Consider the following 18,761-nt stretch of genomic DNA (forward strand, 5'->3'; position numbering starts at 1 on the left):
ATGCAATGGTAACTGAACCATATGCCCAAGTATTGAGGGAGCAATCTAATCTCTTCAGATTTTCCAGCAGTAATGCAAGATTTTTAAGATGACACTTAAAACTCCTTAAGACACACAGCACCTCACTTCCATTCTCATCCTCTCCTTCTCTACCCCTCCTTACATACAAAAATGTGAACTCAGAAGATGTGTTTACTGTAAATGACCCTTGCTTTCCAAGAAACATTGACTAGACATCTTCGCTTCTATTTGCTAAGTAATTTTCACATTTTCTTGCAATGAAAGTGTATCCTAACCTCTAGGGGTAGTTATAATCACACTGAAGAAGTTAAAAAAAAATTTTTAGTAATATAGCCAGTATTAGTTGTCACGGCATTTAAAAAAGGATTCCACAGCTACCACCTCTCAATCTGTTTCAGCAACCTACTAACCCAAATACCTGTATGAATGGGCTGATGGAAATGGTGACATGATTATGGTGATGTGCAGAGTCTTTTCAAGGTAATTGAATGAGAACACCATAAACCTCCTTCTAAAGATGAATCAGTGCTCAAGCGGTAAATTATTTAGGTTCCAACACCAAGACTATAATGCACACAAATCACATAGTATCCTCTTTCATCTCCATTAATGTCAAATAATATTTCTATTCAGATATCTAGTCATCCTATAAAAGAAATTAGCTGTTTTTTCCATGAACAGTTAGTGTTCTTACAGTGCAATATCAAGGAAAAATCCAAACTATCATGTTTCTAAATGGACACCATTCTTAGTCCAGTTTCTTATTCCTGATTCGAGAATTTACCTCACATTTTATTTAAAGGCCAGAAAGATGACAAATAAACCAGACTAGGCTTGTGCTGATAAACATGAGCTTTGGAATTACAGCTGAATCTAAAAGTATCTAAACATTAAACTGTTGATTTTTCAAAAATATACAAAGAACAAAAGCTAATACAAGCAAAGGTCTTGGAAGCAGACAACAACAATCAAAATAAACAAATTGAAACACACTAAGTATACAATATACTTTTATCATGTCTCTTGATGCTTCACTCTAGGCCTGTTGAGGCACACAAAACCAACTGTTTTGCAAACCAAGAAGTTCAGTTACCAGTTCCAAAGCCGCTATTGACTATGTAATACATAAAATTAAAAGTGATAAAAAGCAATAAGGATTAGAGGAAATGCACAAAGTGTAAAATAAGTTACCTCACAGCTATGAACTTCAATATCCTAGGGTGTCACAAGGTCCCCAAAGGTCCCCATTTTTTAATATTAAAAACAGTATGTTCCAGATAAATTAGTTTTTTTTATGCATCCCTCTAACAAGTGAAAATTTATTTTTCAGCCTTCACCAATTTTTCCCCACATTATCTCACAAGTCTATTCCCTTCCTAAGGGCTACAGGCTCTTCTTAAGAATAAATTTCTCTAAAAGATTATCCATATTTCAAAAATCAGCTAAGGATATAGTAACCTGATCCACACCCAAAAAGAATCAGGTGAAGCAGCATTGAGCATCTTGGCACCTATCAGAAACTCAGCAGAGTCCACTTTTACCTAATGATGCTCAGTATGAGAGGAAAAAACAAACCTGTCTCTCCCAAACCCTGATTTCTAGCATACCCTGATTTCTAGCATACAGAGTACTGAATTTCCCTCCATCTACTATGGAGAGAGAGGCAGAGCTTAGCCCATCTGCTTGCCCTGGGAGCATCTGCTGCATGAAACTCTACAGACAAAAAGAGTCCTGACAGGGTCTGGCATGAGCAAGATGCTGAGTTTATGAAACTCAGACAGATCTAAGCACATACAAAAGCAGGTATTTAGTTGCTTAGGCTGTCTGCCTGATGAAAACACAGGCCTTCAAGAACTTTAAATGCAGGTTTGAGGACATCTTCCAAAGGTTTAAGCTTCAACTGGGTATCTTTTCAGCACCTGTCTTTTGTTGAGGATCTCATTCTAAATGGGTTGCCAAACCCTTCAGAGAAAGTCTGCAAAGAAATCAAGAACTGTCCTTTTTGCTCCAATGCCTTAATGGCAAGACAATGACAAATTTTCTATCAGAAAATCAAGTAATGGAAATCAATTTTGCTACAAATTTAAAAACTCTTAGTGGATAGTTTTCTTTTATTAGTGAATGGTTGGAACAGACTTCCCCGACCCCAGCATAAAAACAGTCCGGAGCAACAGTCAAGTATGCTGAACTCAAATTATTCTTCTTTCAGAATACTGCTGTATCTGGCTACCTTTTTCACCCCTAAATTTCATATTGGCAATAATTTAAAAGTGACAGAGAAGCTAAATCCATGAGTCAACACACACAGAAGAGAGCGATGCTCTCTTAGCAGTCCGCCCTCAAAAACATGTAATGCATATGTAAATTCTGCATGTAGACTGTTACAAAGTGAAAACAGCGTGCATAATAGAATGAGTCTTACACAGGGCTAAAGAAGACATTTTTCATAACCACCAAAAAGATACTTAAAAATATATCATCAGTTATTCTGCAGCACTGTTAACTTCCTAGTGAAACTGTAAAAGATTCCCCAGCTCCTTTAATTTTAGCTGTTCTAGAAAGAAACTAATAGTTTGCATTATAGTTAAATCTTAAAAAAATGGTGTATTATATATATATGCTGGTATATCAATGTCATGATCAACAATTTTATAGCTTCAAACATGATTATCTAGCATGCTTTCCCACCTTTTTGTAACTGATGGCAATGATGTTCCTCTTTCCAAATTCCTCCTTGCTCCTCCCACAAACCTCTGTTTTTATGAGAAAAATTGACACAAAACTGAAGCTTGAAAAGAATGATTTTTATATACATGTATGTATGTGAATCATACCAAAGCACTGTATTTGTCCATTCCCAAACCCCTAAAAATGTAAATAATAATAAAATAAACCACTTTCTTTGCTCAATGAATACAGACAGAAGAAGAAAACTACTGGAGATTTGTTGTTTTGGTGAAAGCAAGGATGTGAGTTTCATCATTGCACTCTGAAGTCTTCCTACTCAAACCAGATCTTGAGCTACTTATTTCTTTGGTCAATGAAAGATGTGAAATCCACAAAAAATCTCCTTCTGAAGCTTCATGTGCTAGATGATCTTGTAATATGGATACCCAATAGCTTGTAACTCCTACAATATTCCATATCTCTGGCCCATTCTACACTTCAGATTTGCTGCAAGGATAGCCATGCTGCATGACCAAAGCTGTCCTATATGTGGACATCATTTATACTGGCAAAAAGATATTTTTGCTAATTTCAGTCCCCATCCTAAATGAAGCTGTAAAAAAAAAATAATAATAATAATAATAATAAAATTTGCTCAAAGTTGCTCATATATATTAAAATGTCTGCTAACACTCAAAAGTCATTTTTCATTCCTGAACAGTTTAACTATGCCAGTTTACCTAAATTCAATTAAACTAAAATTTGCTTTTAAGAGGAAAGTTAAATATTTATTTTCTTTACATTTAAAAGTTGACCAATATACTCTGAGAGCAACTCTTTCAAAATCACAAATTTGACAGATTTATTAATATGGATTGATTTCGAAACATAAGTACCTGAAAGGGTATGCAGATGGGTCAGAATATTTATAAAATGACATCTGTGCCATGAACTCCTCAACTAGTTTAATTTTTTTTTTTTTTTTTTTTTTTTTTTTTTTTTTTTTTTTTTTTTTTTTACACAACAGGCTACCTTGAGAGCCAGGAATGAGAAGGGATCACAAATATAATCCCAAACTGTATGGCCAAAGTACCGGACTAATTTTTTTACATAAAAACATAGAATAGCAATAGAACAATAGTACATATCAGTGCCTTTATTAATAAAAAAGTACTTTTTTAATGCAACTGTAAACCTTTAATTAAATAGCCAACTTTCTGGCAGTGACCGGCTTTTATTCTGCAGGTACATAGTGCCTACTACAGCAGCATAACCGCTTTGACTGTAATGTCTGAAGTTTATTATTTGTATCATGTAACAGCCTAGGTATCCCACCACAGATGAAAGGACAGTTTTCAATAAACATGATATACAAAAGAAGAGCAGAGATGTTAACAAGAACTATTAGAAATAATATTCCCTTGTTTCTCATGTGATTTCAGGTAGGTTGCTGCATTATTCTTTTACCAATTGACATACAATTGTCTTTTTAAAGAAGTTATGCTGCAAACACAAGGTACTTTTGTTTCCTGTGTAGCTTTTCCTACATGCCAATGACACTTTGTGGAGAAATTCTGAATTGCATTTAGGAAGACAGTTAACATTTGTTTATGTGCTTAGCTCCACTACTTTACCTACTTCCACTAAAAACAATCAGACTACTCAGGTATAAAGCCAAGCTTCTGCTTAATCTTTTCTAAGTGAAAACGTAAGGGAGAAAAGTTAGACAGGTTGTTTTTACAGCCTATGTGCATGAATACACACTTTATACTCCCTGGGTAGCATACGGTAACCTCATTAAAAAAAGGAGAAGGAAGGAAGGAAAATAATTATAACCCATACAGAACAAGCTTAAGTTGTTTTGAGACACATTAAGAAAAAGTAATTTTGAGAGATGACTTACTGTGTTTTACTCTATACTTAAAGTGTTTGTTAAAGTGATCTGATAATTATATACATAAGGAAAATTTTTTCTTTTTAATATCCTAGAATGCGGAATTAACTTGTTACAACCACCAGAGTTAAAAGGAAAACCCAAATGCTAGCATACAAGATCCTGCTCCAGTTGAAAACAACAGCAGAATACCTACCAGTTTTGAAAAGTACAAAATAAGTCCATGAATGCTTCATGAAAGCATCAAACATTAGTGTAATTATGACCATTGAAAATTGTGTATTATGCAAGAAAGTCATTTCAAATCTGAAAAGCTTAAAGACCACTGTTCTATCCCTCTTAAAAGTAACTTGAGAAAGGCAAGTGTGAAATGGTGATGGAGGTTTCCCTCTCAGTTTCATTCAACAAAGATTGCCTGAACAAAGCTACAAACAATTGCTTTTAAAATTCCCAATATATATATAACATCCTTCAACAAATACCTCACACAAACATCAAAAATGGCAGTAGAAGTCCAAGAAATATATTTATTAATTAAAAAACACAGAAAATAAAACAGGGAAAAAAACATACAGAATTTCTTTGCAGATCATGGTTCATTTTCCCTTTTAAATTCTTGGTGAATGAGCTGTAAATTCCATCAAGTACTTAAAATGTCCCAAACCCTTCACTATTTTATAACATTAAAGATACATGTGGGTCTAAAAAATGACTGACATTGTCCTTTACTAATCTAAAGCTTTAACAGAATCACAGTTGACAATTCAGCATTTCAGAATGAAGAGAAGAGAGAAGCTCAAGAACTTTAAAAAAGAGGAGTGAAACATAAAAACAAAGTTGGCTACTGAAATACAAGAGAAAAAGTAAGAAAAGAGTTGGTTTTTATATATATACATATATATATATATATACACATACACACACATATATATATACATATACATATATATATACATATACATATATATATATATATATATATATATATATAGATAGATATATATAGATATATATGCTTTGTTAAATTACAGATTTTTCTCCTGGGTTCTTGTTCAGACACATTTTGTCATCCTTGATCTACAACCAATTTCTGTGTCTCTATTGCCCATCTGTAAGTTCGCAATAATACTTACTTGCCTTCACAGTACCAGTCACTGCAGTTGCTCTTATACCTTTACCTATTGGTTGCAAAAAGCCAGGATCAAAAACACTGCAGAATTGCAAAACAGTATTGACGCAAGAAACTTGGAAAGCAGACACAGGCTATTCTAAAATCTAGTAAGATTTACCAGCCATCAGCCTAATTATAATCTTGGGTTCCTGAATGTAACTAACTGAAATAGATGAAAAGATTCACATGAGATTCCATAAAAGTCCATCTCCAGCAGTGTCAATGCAGAATTGTGGTCCCAGTTTCCTTTTCTACAGTGTATTGTTACTGCAAGAACTTCTTCATGCAGTCCCAGCCCTAGAATTGAGACATCACTCTCCACACACACAAGAGTATCTCCAAACACAGCACAGTAAGGGTTGATTACAGAAATATTTGCTAACTATTTTAATAAATATAAATGTTACATATTCAGACACAGAAAGGAAAACCATTTCCCTGTTATCAACTGGGAGCTCCACACATTGTGTCAGTAAGGTCTCAGATACCCTTTGCAAAAGATGAATTATGTAAGATACACTGCCACATTACCGGCAATTCCTAAGAAACATTCTTGTTAAACACACACAGTGAATGGATGACGTTTCTAACTAAATGACATACAACTTTTTAAAAGGCTGTTAGCTGGAAAAGTATGTACAGACATAGGTTTTATAACTTGATCCAAGAATATACAGGAGCCTATCCATATAGGACCAACCATTGCAAATAGACAAAGCTTAAGAAAAGATTCAGATTTGAAAGTTAATATTAAAGAGATATATGCAAATATAATCCGCTACTCTTCCGAGCTGCTTTTGACACTCCCCACCATTTCAAAATCAGGTATCTTCCACTTGTTTGTTTACTTGCTCTTGAGAAAACAATATGAAAAACAAGCAACATTAAGAAGCAATGTATTGAAGAGATTAACCAAGTTCCTGAATGCATGCTGATCATCACTTTCATTTAGAGAGAGAGAGAGAGATTTTTATTCTGGGAATAAGATTAAAGACCGTGAAGTTAATCTGTAGTCTAAACGTCCTGTTGTAGGGAGCGGGGAAGGCAAGCAACATCTCCTAAGGGGCTGCTCTGCCTTCCTGCAAACACAGGCTGTTACCTGGAATGGGGAGGGAAGAGTTTTTCCACCATTACAACACTCATGGGCTGAAGCAACCGTGAAGTCAGCGCTGCTGTTAGGATGGACACAGCTCTGCTCCGCATCCACCTTTGGCACCAGCGGGTAGCTCACCCCGAGCAGCGGGACAGGCCGGGGCAGAGGCGAGCTTTGCGCCCTCCCTGCCGCCTGCCTCCTCCGGGGGAGCCGCCTGGCAGCCGCCCCGGGCCCGGGCAGCGGCCTGGGGCAGGCGAAGCGCACGAGAACGCCCCGTTTCGCCAGACCCCGGGCGGCCCCCGGAGGCGGAGCGGCGGCGCGGGCGCGGCGAGGGGCGCGGCGAGGCCCGGGGGGCCACGGGGGGCGGCGGCGGCCGCGCGGGGGGCCGGCGCGGCGGCGGCGGGGCGAGCGTTACCTGGAAGTCGGCCAGTATCATCTCCCTGTCCATGTTGGACGCCATGGCGGCCGCCCGCCTCCCGGTCCGCTCGGCTCCGCGCCGCGCACCGGCGGCTGCCGCCGGCGAGCAGGGGCAGGGCGGGCGGCTAGGAGCGCATCGAGGCGGCGGCGGCGGCGGCGGGGCTCGCGGGCTGCCCCGCCGGGGGCTGCTGTGGCGGCGGGCAGGCGGCGCGGCAGGGGCAGGAGCCGGGCGCGGGCAGCGCTGCCGGCGCTGCCTCAGCTGCTGGCCCGGAGAGGAGGAGGCAGCGCCGCTTCCTCCCCGCCTGCCCAGCGCCTGTCGCACATTTTGCCTGTCATTGAGGTCGCAAAGAGGCGCTTTGCGGCTGACACGTGACCAGCCTCCTGTCAAGCGCTCGCGAAGCCGGGCAGGGGGCGGGGCCGCGCCTTTCCGGCAGCGCGCGCCGCCGCCGGCCTCGATCCCGGCCGCGGCCTCGATCCCGATCCCGATCCCGATCCCGACCCCGACCCCGACCCCGCTCCCGCTCCCGGGACGGCGCGGGGCGGCCGGAGGCGCTGCCTTCCGGGGGCCGCTCTGCGGGAGCGGGGCCCGCCGCCGCCGCCGCCCCGCCCCGCCCGGCCCCTGCGCAGGCCCTTCCCGGGCGGCCCCCGGCAACGCCCCCCCGGCGGAGGCGCGGGGAGGGGGGGGTCAACTCCCCCCCCCCCCCCGCCCCGGGGGCGGCGACAGCGCTTCGGCGCGGCGCTGCCCCGTCCGGGGCGCCAGCGGCGGCGAGCGCCTCCCCCGGGGCGCCGCGGCAGGGCTGCGGCCTAACGGGGGGCCGGGGCCGGCGGGAGCGCGGCGGCGGGGCGGACGAGGGCGCCGCGGCGCGTCCCGGCGCGGTCTGCACTTGCCCTGCCATGCAGCTTCCTGCGAAACCTCCTTTTTTTTTTTTGACCGGGGGGAGGGAGGGGGGCAGCGCGCTTCGGGGGCGGCTCCACGAAACGGCGACTTTGGCCCTCTCTCCTCGACGGGAGCCCGAGGCGTCCGGCAGGTTTCTGCCCCAAGCTGGGGGCGCCGGAGCCTCCCGCGGGGAGTCCGCGCAGCTCCCGCACCGACGCCTTTTCGGGCTGCCCGGGCCGCCCTCCCCCCCCTCACCGCCGGCGTTGAACGCAAACGCTGCCGCTTTCGGACCCCAATCTGCTAATTAGCGCAACGCGCTTTGTTCAGTTAACTGGTGTCCCCGTCACCTGAGGGCACGGCGAGACCCAGCACCCTTCTCCTCAGCGCAAGCTGAGGGAGCTACATCGCGATATAGCCCCTGCGAATCAAGGTATTTCCCCGTTTTTAAGAAACGTAGTTCTTTATTGTTTTTTTTCTATTCGCGTCCGTGAGGTTTACATACAGGTTTTCCAGGCTGTGAGCTTCCTGCCGGCTATTGTAATTACAGTAACAGGACGGACGGATAAAAGGGAGAACTGCGGGGAAAAGAAAGCACAACTGCACATCGCGACACAATCCGTTACAGCAGGGAGCGTGACTTAGGGAGAAGCAGCAAATAAACACCGCATGCAAGTTACCTACAGCCGAGGGGCACAAAAATGTTAAATTGCAGCTTGAGGACAGTCCGTTTCCCCCCCAGAGAATGCGTTAGGTATGGAATTACTTAAAGCTCTTGTTTCGGGATGCTATTGAGGACTGCGATCTTCACGGTGCACTCGGGTTGTCTCTTGCGGCTGGACGGTCACTCCGAATTTCAAGGTGGATCAAAGCTATACTAAAACTCCACTATTGATGCAAAGCCAGATAAATGGGATATTATATTGTATCGTATTCCTGCGTCAGTTTATGTTGGCAAGGTTTTGCAAGAGACCTTTATCACCCGCTCACGGTAGCTTAACGATTCGCGTTTCCCACCATCGAACACATGCAGGATAAAATAATGGCTTTCACACCTGCTTTTCTCAGTTTGATGTTATATACAATCCCGTAACATGTACAAGGTGTGGTGCAATGCCAGTGACAGCCTACACTAAATTACAAACAAATCCACCCACACATTACTAGAGAGTGAGTATCATGAAGGCTGAAAAGCAAGTTTTATAAATTGGATTAAAGCCAATTAATTCCTGGCACGAATTTAAACTAAAGCTATGTTGTCAAGGTTAGTTATGTAGTGTTCACGTCTATTAAAGTAATATTTTAAGTTATAATATGGATATTAGATCAAAAAAGGAAGCAATTGATACACAATGTGAAGAAAAGGTGAAAAGTTAACATACCCTACATCACAGGAAGTTCACGCTAAAGTCACAGCGAAAGTTTCTATTATTCTTTTCACAACCCATAACTTCGATATACTCCTCTATGTCTTTTTTTCCCCTACGAGTATTACAAAATTACAGAGGGCCAGGTAGATACTTGCTGACATGACTCACTGCGATGTCCGGTGATAATATCTCCCTGCAGAAGGTGTTTCGGCTGCCGATTTTGATTCTGCCTGAGACTACACTTTCTGCTATATGAGGGGTATCTTTATGATTGTCGAAAGGAAATGACTCTAATGATCATGCTTCTTTTCGCAAAGATTTTTTAAAAGACATTAGAAACAAGTAGGATGAAGGATGTTTGATGGCATTTTCTGGCCGGGCAATTTTACTTGCAGAAGGCCTGCAGCATCGAAGCTATAGTTTAGTTAATTATTTTTGTTATGTGACACGATTAACGGAAGATGGGTGCTTCCTTTTTAACTGTAAAACAAAAAAATGTAGGAGAATAATGTTGCAAGACTTGTAGGTCTAATTCTGGACTAAATTAGCGACAGGTAACACACCAAAACATGTAGATTTTAGGCACTGATTAGTCACGAAATAGGTCATTTAAAAGCCGACTGATTTAATATTCTAAGTATTGCATATTAATTCCTTCCTCATGCAAAAAAAACTATATTTAAATGTATATATATTTATATATACTTATATTTCTAGAGTTAACTTCGAGGGAATTTATAATTCGTATTTTTGTTTACAGAAGTTTAGCAGTATTGCTTGTGAGCAAGAATTATCATAATAAGGCCCTGAAAGTGCTTTTTTTTCTTCCCTCCTTTCTTCTTTGCCTGTGTGGGGCACTTGATAATTTGAGCACAGTTGGATTCTCTGTTTCCTGTGTAGCCAGTTCATCACTTTTCCCCGCGGCTTTTTCCCCAAACAAGGGGATAAAAGTCAGCACAGGAAAACGTGACTGCGCAGCAACAAGCAATCAAAGCTTACAGGAGAGTCAGACGCATAACACCTACTGCTCACTTCCCTTAGCTGCTTAGATGGCAGGTTGATCCGCGTAAAACTGGTTATGTCTCTGGCAGCCGGAATTGTAAATCAGGCCCTCGACACGTGCTGTCTGCCCTGATGCCCACGGCAGGTTCCTGGGACGGAGCTAGGGTGGTGGTTTATGAGCTGCTGTTATTGTCAGACAGGTTCCCTCCCCGAATTGGCTCATACGTGTTTACATTCAAACCAGCTTCTCCGCGGTGTCTACACGGATGGCTACAACTGACAGATTACGTGTGCTGCCCGGGGAGCCGTGACATTGAAGCCGCAGTGCGACTCGCCTCCCAGGCTGTTAACTATTGCAGAATTCAGCTTTTTCGAGGTCCCATGAAACTTAGAGCAGTTCAGCAAGTAAAGCAGTTTAAAGCATTAAATGGTGTTAGTCAGAACGGTAATAAAATCTCCATACTGTACCGTCGTTACTTCTTTTCCCTTTGAAGCAGTGACTCCCTCACGTCTTCCTGGTAGGTAATGTGCCTTTTCCCCTCAAAATGGCCCTTTCAGATTAACCCAGAACACCGAAACACGAACGGCAGAGACTCCTGCTCGGCACTCGCGCTTCTCACGGGTACCGGGACTCGACACGGGCCCTCCGTCCGTGACCTTGTCTCCGCGCAGCAGCGCCAGCACCGGCCCCGCGCGGCAGCCGCCGCCCCGGGGGGCCGGGCCGGGCCGGGCCGGGGCCGCCGCGGGCAGGTGGGCACCGCCCGGCGCGGAGCCCGCGGGACCCCGGCGCGGCGCGGCGCTGCCGGGGGCGGCGGGGCGCGCTGCCCGCGGCGGCTCGGCCCTCCGCGCTGGCGCAGCGGCTCCGGGCGCGCCGGCGCCGGCGCCCCCGCTTTAGGCCTCGGCAGCGGAGCCGCCGAAGCGGCGACCCGGCGGCCGTGGCGGGCACGTCGCTGCCCGGGTCGCCAAGCGCCGGGAGCCCCGCGCGGCGCCGGCCCCGCCGCCGCTCGGCGCGCAGCCTGCGCGGGGCCGGGGCCGGGGCCTGCGCGGCGGGGCCGGGCGAGGGGCGGGCGCCGTGCAGGCCTTCCTGCCCGCCCGCCGGCCGCGCCGCAACTCCGCCGCGCCTCCTTAAATCTCTGCCGTTAAAATGTGGGCGGGTGTTTCAACTCAAAAAGCGCTCAAATATTTTTTCTTTTCAAAAAAAGCTGATGAGGTTAAAAAAAAAAGGGGGAAAGAAAAAAAAAAAAGAAACCGGCTTCGTGTCCGTAGGAAACAGAAGTAGCGATTGTTTGTGCTTAAAAAAGGGGGAGCGCAAAGTCGCGGGTGGAGGCAGCGATTGCGGACCGGCAAGTGCAGCTTTATTTTGCAAAGTTAAAGAAAAGGAAAGCGGCGGCTGTCACTGCGCGCCGGAGGCTGCGAGCCGAGGGGCCGGCGGCGCCACAGCTGCTCCGCGCCGGCGGCGGTGCCGCGCTGCCCGGGCCGCCCGCGCCCGCGCGGCGGCTCCGCGGGCTGCGGCTGCCCCGGCGCAGCCTTTGCCCCCCGGGCGCTCCCGGGAGCCGGTCCGCCTCCTCCTCCTCCTCGCCCGCACGCAGCGCTCCGCTTCCTCGGCGCGGCCAGTGCGCCCGCGGCCGGCGGCAGCGACGGAGGCACCGCGACACCGGGGAGCGCCGAGCCGCCGAGCGGAGCGCCCAGCGCCGCCCGCCGGGCCCCGCCGCGCCGCGGAGACGGCTCCGCGCCGGCGGCGCCGCGGCGGCTCCGCGCCCTGAGCGCGGGCGGCGGCATGTGGCGGCCGCTGCGCCGCCAGGCCGCCGCCGCCCGCCGCCCTCCTGGATGCGCCGCGGCCGCCGCCGCCCGCTGCGCCGGGGCTCCGCCAGGACGCGGGATCGACGCTGCTGCGGGAAGCGAGAGGCGCCGGCGCCCCGAGGCAGCGAGCGCCGCGGCCGCCCCGCCGCCCGGCACGGCGGCTGGCAGGGGGCAGCCCGCGCCCGGAGCGCGCCGCCGCGGACGACTTCTCCCCGGAGCCGCCGCCGCCGCCGCGGAGCCGCACGACCGGCTGCCCACAGGGCGGGTTGCCGTCTTCTTCGGAGCTCTCGGGTCCGCCTCAGGCTCCAGGGTACGTGCCTATATGTTACATACGACATATACCTCTCGCAGCTTTTGCTATATTTCCCCTTTAAAGTGGCCAAAGTCTTAAATATGAGTTACTCTATATGTGGAAGCGAAGAAATCTTCTTTCAAGCGGAGCTGCAGTTTTGCTGAATAATCACGTGTGAGTTAGGGGCGGGCTCTTGGCAAGGAGTTTTTTTACGAGTATTTACTACAAGGTCTACTCCAGAAGATTAACCATCCCAATCCTTCTGTCAGTCTCCGATGCCATGCCTGGTTAAAAAAAAATCTCCTCTTTTTCCGATCGTCAGTCACCCTAAAGAATGGCCGAGCCTTCTGGGAACGAGCTGGCGTCCGCGGCTGCCAAGGGGGACCTAGTGCAACTCACTAATTTGTTGCAAAAGAATGTAAACGTCAATGCACAAAATGGATTTGGGAGGACTGCGCTGCAGGTTGGTATCCAGAGAGGGAGAAAATATTTCATCACTGCTACCTCCGTGACCCGGGTTTCCAAAAAGACAACGTTTTAAACAGGCTGGTGGACGAAATTCGTGTGTTTTTTAAACTAGTTGGATGCCATTTTTTTATAACTTTAGTGGCTCCAGCTCCCTAAAATGACGTACTTGAAATAAAGCTGGTCAAAACCATTATTTCAGTCGGGGATCACCCTCAATGCCCGACGGGCTACAAGTTTAACAGTATTTTGTAACTTAGTGGGGAGGAGGCAAAGAATTGAGAGAGAGGAGATGAAAAGAAATCGTCTTAGGTGAGCAGGATCGCAGAGCAGGTCTGTAAACACATCTGTGTTGCTATTCGAAGCGTCGAGCTCTTTTTTCCCCTGCAGCATGCTGTTGAAACACTGCTTTTCGCGCTGGGTAGTCTGCGGGAGATGGTACTTTTCCTTTATACGCTGTTTGTGGCGAGTGACCTTTCTCATTTCGAAGCTGCTGCGCAGACCCGAGCACCTTAGATGCACACTCAGAGCTAGCCGAAGGAGGGGCAGCTCCGGCTGAATCACTCGCCTTTTCATTCATAATTAAGGCTTAAAAATGTGAATTTTCAGATCGGATGGCGAGGCGTTGCTTCCAGCTATTTCTGTGCTGATCGTATAGGGTCCTCTGTCCTAATTTTGCAGTAGGTAGCTGTGCAGCCAGGATTTGGAACTCGTCCAACTACTGACTATTGGGGCTGATGAAAGATTTCTCTTTTAATAATATCAGATAATGATGGCGAAACTGGGACAATGTATACAAAATAGTGAAATAGGTGATTTATAAATCAGGAGGAAACGTGTGGTTATTTATACTTAAGGGAATGTAATGAAATGTGGAAGTAGAGCTGCAGAACTTTTTAATTTCACACATTAGAAAAATCGTTTCTATTAACTCCTCTTCCCCCCTCCCCCGAAACCGAGATATTCATTTCTGAAATTTTGTTTTCAAAAAGCATGTAGCTTGTGAATGAACTCGAGATATTTACAGGGTTTTGGCTTGCCATCAAAATTTGAGATCTCGAAAATAAGCACCTCTTGTTGTAAAGCAGTGGTGACCCTGATTCGACAATTTCACCTAAACTCGAGAGCTGTAAGATTATCTTTGCATTATTATCACCTAAATAGCACATCGTGTGACATTGCAGGCACTTGCAGCAACTTTTAGGAGAAGGAAATGATTTAAATTAAAAGCTTGTACACTCTAACTTCTTTAAGAAAGCAGGAAACATTTAGCTAGATGCTTTATCCTCCAGACGGGGGCTGAAAACCGAATTGTACTACAGTAATGTATTTTGCTAAAAGAAGCTAACCGTCCGTACCCTAAATTACGGAATATTTTACACAAGGACATAGCATCCAGCTATATTAAACACGCATCTGTGTACTAACAATAGTTTTTATTGCAACCTAATCATAACTGGGTTAAGGAACCACAACAAAAATCAAAACAGAAAAATCTGTCGACTTATTTTCACTATGTATCATCCTGAAATGTGCTGTGGGTGGGTGACCACGCTCGAAAGAGCTCGCTGTCAATGCAGTCTCCAAAATCGAGATAATCTCTCAATAACCTCTCTCTCACTTACAACACAGAGAATGCTTATACGTTAATGCAAATTAATATATATTTTTCCTCTCGATTTATCTTTAATTAATAAGTGCTTGTCTTCCTCTGTACTTTCTATTTCTGACGAAGTGTACCTATGCAGGCCTCAAATGCAAGTCCTGCCCTTGTGCTCTTCGTCAGACTTATTCAATAAATGCTTTCTCCTTCTTTGCCTCCCTCCCCCCAAGTGAAACTTTAAAAAATAAAGGGCATGTGCGGTACAGTTGTATCCCACGTCCAAATAGCATCACCTTTTATAAGGTTTTCTCCTCCCCCCCCCCCCCGCATCTTTAAATGAAGCCTTCAGTCCCCTAGCCTGCCTTCCTTGAACACATAAAACTGCCACTTGAACCAAATACATGTTTTGAATACACAAATAATACAGCCTGGGCCCTCAAAAAGAGACAAAAATGTCCAGATTTATCAAAGAAAGGGAGAGCACAATGCTCTTATTTTCCTTTACACCTCTTACATCTCTCTCCAGAATTGAAAGAAACGGCACATAAAAGTGCACAAAATATTGTGCCATAGATAAATGTCTTTCCCTGAATGCCATTTTGTCTTATGTGTAGTTTTGTTCCTGTCTGTAGATGCAATATAATGGGCTACTTTACATTTTTACATTACTTTACTTTACATTTTAAATGCTACAGTAATTATATTCACTATAGGTGTGCCTTTCTTACAAAGCCTAATATATATTTTTCAGTGAGAACAGTATTTCAGCAAATGCTTTGTAGAAATTATACATTATGTTAAATATAATGCACTGTAATGTTCGTTTATGCTGACAAAAGATTCTTTGCAAAATTTTAAATCATTGTGCACTTTCTAAGGAAATAAAGAAGGATTTTTTCCCCCCCAATTTGACACTCTCAAAAAAACTAATTACAAGAACAGTAAATTATTCCTATAGGTTGGAGATTATTTATTGCCATGTTCATTTTTTTTAAAGGCTGTAAGAAAACAAAAACTGGCAAATTTTGGGAAAATTGGTACAAGCTGTTAAGCCTCAAATAAAAGATAACTGTTTCCTAATTATAATAGTTTTATGATGCAATCAGGAATATTTAAAGAAGCAAATTTTTTTTTCCTGAGAGGAATAGTCAGAAAATCCCATTAGTGCTTTTTAATGAGGAATATTTTTAACAACAGAATATAACCACAATTTGCTTATAGTGAAATTATGAAACTATGAAGTAATACACTGATTTTAGAAGAAAGCTTATGGAACTTGGAAACATTCCTTCTAACTTCTCCTTTTTGGGTAACATAATGAAACCCAGATATTGGGGAGAAAAATCTCTTCGAGGATTTATTTTTCTTAGCAGACAGAAGTATGGTACAGTACAAATATTTGTTTTATGATAATACACAGACAATGTAAACACCTGAAAGTTTATAAAAACACATTCTACATTTTCTGTTACTGAGGTAAAATATCTGTTCCTCGGAGAGCCCCATATTTGATGTTTAACAAGATTAAACAGTGATGCAAAGGAGTCTCAATACTTAGGCAAAAAAAAAAAAAAACGAATCATATTTAATTTTCATGTGTTAAGAGGCTGAGATAACCCAAGTTGAAGAAGTTATTATAGCAACCTGCTACACTGCATGTTTTAGACATTAATCTCTCCGGGACAGAAAGTTATTACCACTGAAATGATAACATCTTCCACAATTTTACTGAAGTTGGGGGAAAATGTATTAAAATAGGTGAACTAAGGCGTCGTTAGTTTCGTGATAGGGGTCCTCTGTCTATTTTAAACAGTGGCGGAGCCGTGACCATGCTCAGGGGTGAAAACTGAGGCGGTGAAGCCGGGCGTCCTCCCGGCAGCGAGGTGTTCAACTCTGCTTTTCCCTCCGCAGGTCATGAAGCTGGGGAACCCCGAGATCGCCCGGCGGCTGCTGAGCAGAGGCGCCAACCCCAACCTGAAGGACAGTACCGGCTTCGCCGTGATACACGACGTAGCCCGGGCGGGCTTCCTGGACACTTTGCAGACTCTGCTGGAGTTTAAGGCCGACGTGAACATCGAGGACGCCGAGGGCAACCTGCCGCTGCACCTGGCGGCGCAGGAGGGCCACGCGGCCGTGGTGGAGTTCCTGCTGCGGCGCACGGCCAGCCGCGTGGGCCACCAGAACAAGCGCGGCGCCACCGCCTGCGACCTGGCGCGCCTCTACAAGCGCACGGCCGTGCTGCGGCTGCTCGAGGGCGCCCGCCCGCCGCCCGCCCCCCAGCCCTGACCGCCCCGCCGCCGCCTCCCGCCCCGGCAGCGGCTCTGCTCCCCCAGGTCGAGGTGGGTTTTCGGCAGGATTCCGCATCCGCACTCCCGGCAGCGCCCCGCACCCGCCGCCTGCAAAGCGCTACGAGACTCAGCCGTGTACATGTCGGTCGCCCATGCCTAGTCTGCCGGTACCAAGCGTTACACTTCATCTTAGCTGATGGGTCTTAAGCCATTAATGCAAGAGAAAGCTATATATTCACGTGCTTTACGTCGCTGTACTTTTACGCTCCAAGACTTCCCCCGCCTCCCGCGCCCCAGACCCTGCTCGGGAGTCCCAGGCGGTGGGAGAGCCGCCGGGGGGGCACCGCAGCCCCGAGCCCAGGCAGGGCGGCTCGGCCTGCAGGGAGCGGGTGTCGCGCCGGAGCGCTGGGCAATAGCTGCGTTTTGACACTAACAAGAGCTTGTAGAAGTAGGTCACTCGCTTTCTAAATGTAGATTACACTTCTCCGCTTTGTGTATTTAAACTTTCACCAAGCTGCTTTTCAATTTAGTTACCAGAAACAATATAAGTGGTGTTTTTGATTGCCAGAGGTTTTAAACAGCTCAGTTTAGTGGCTCGTGTTTACTGTGCACTGAACAATATATTTTTCTAGCTTCAGAACAAGCAGCAGATAACCGTTGTCAGAGAAAAGAGCACTGTAAGGCTGTAATACAGCAAGTTTTCTGGTCACTTCAGAGTCTGAGAGCAGTTTAGAGGCCGTTTAAGAAATACTTGCTTTCCACCAACTGTTCTGTTTTGTTTGTTTTGGAAATAAACCATTTTAATGATAGATGCATCTCACAGAATATGAATATTTGAATACAGTGAAATTTAGGAAGCAACACGTTTGATATTCCTGAACTTACATTACGGCTTGCAGCTAAAATACAATTTAACCCTTGGAAATTTTCTGTTGCAGTGCAGTGGATAGTATGGGTAAGCCCAAAACTCATGTACCTCGATAGCTACCAGGGGAGCTAACGCTCAGCACCTTATCGGAATGAGTTTAATATGAGAACTTTTGACATTTGTATAGGTCCTAATTGTTCGACAGATGAGCAGTTTAAAGTGCTTTACTTTGAATAGTTTAGATTTTAACCGCGCAAAATAGAAGGTATTAAATCCGTGTAAAATGAGTAGATAGCTACAAACAGCACTTAAAAGAAGATATGTTCATCTAGATTTTTGCTCTTCAAAAAAAGATTTTAGCCCCACAAATTCAGTTCCTATTGTTTTCAAGGGAGAAGTAATTTCCTGAAACTGTCTATCACGTGTAGTATACGCTCTGTCACACTGCTGTGTTTTTTGATTAAAAACCTCTGTGAAATACGAAGCTCGGCGCGTTTTGTTCTTAAGGAGTATGCAGAACAGTAGTGCAAGCGGCAGGCACCTGTGATGCGTGTGCGGTGAAACCATCCGCGCAGCGCACTGCGGGGAGGTCACTGCAAAATGTGAATCATTAAAGCCCAGCAAAGTGGTTCACGGTTGCGCAGGGCGACGTGACCAAAGCCACTTTCTGTTGCTGTTCACATAACCGTGCCGCCGCTTCGCCATGCCTAAAATCCTGGATGAAGCCCCGAGGTTTTTTTCTTCCCAGCAAGGAGTGCCTCGCACTCCGCGCACACGACAGAAACCCACCCGAGCTGCCCCCAGCGTTTCCCACGGCGGCTGCTCCGAGGCAAAGGCGAGCGCCCAAAGGTGCAAGCCATCTCCCTCGCTCCCTTCCACCTACACTGCTAAACAAGCTCCTCGAAGTCCTGTCCCGAGCTCCGCCAGCATCTGCCT

General features: G+C 45.8%; 2 protein-coding genes across 2 annotated transcripts in view; one reads left to right on the forward strand and one right to left on the reverse strand.

Annotated features, from left to right (window-relative positions):
• The window catches only part of FAF1 (Fas associated factor 1), a 177,499-nt gene extending 169,584 nt beyond the window's left edge, over window positions 1-7,915 (reverse strand). The window contains exon 1 of the mRNA XM_064516191.1: window positions 7,262-7,915. Coding sequence (XP_064372261.1) covers window positions 7,262-7,306 — 45 coding nt within the window. The 5' untranslated portion in view covers window positions 7,307-7,915. The remainder of the gene's footprint in view (window positions 1-7,261) is intronic.
• A 4,351-nt stretch (window positions 7,916-12,266) lies between these two features.
• On the forward strand, window positions 12,267-18,309 carry CDKN2C (cyclin dependent kinase inhibitor 2C). Its single transcript, XM_026105823.2, has 3 exons — window positions 12,267-12,619; window positions 12,924-13,064; window positions 16,581-18,309. Exons 2-3 carry the CDS (start codon window positions 12,936-12,938, stop codon window positions 16,953-16,955), a joined length of 504 nt encoding a protein of 167 aa, XP_025961608.1. The 5' UTR covers window positions 12,267-12,619; window positions 12,924-12,935; the 3' UTR covers window positions 16,956-18,309.
• Window positions 18,310-18,761: the final 452 nt, after the last annotated feature.

Source organism: Dromaius novaehollandiae, chromosome 8, assembly GCF_036370855.1.
Source record: "Dromaius novaehollandiae isolate bDroNov1 chromosome 8, bDroNov1.hap1, whole genome shotgun sequence".
NCBI classification, from domain to species: Eukaryota; Metazoa; Chordata; class Aves; order Casuariiformes; family Dromaiidae; genus Dromaius; species Dromaius novaehollandiae.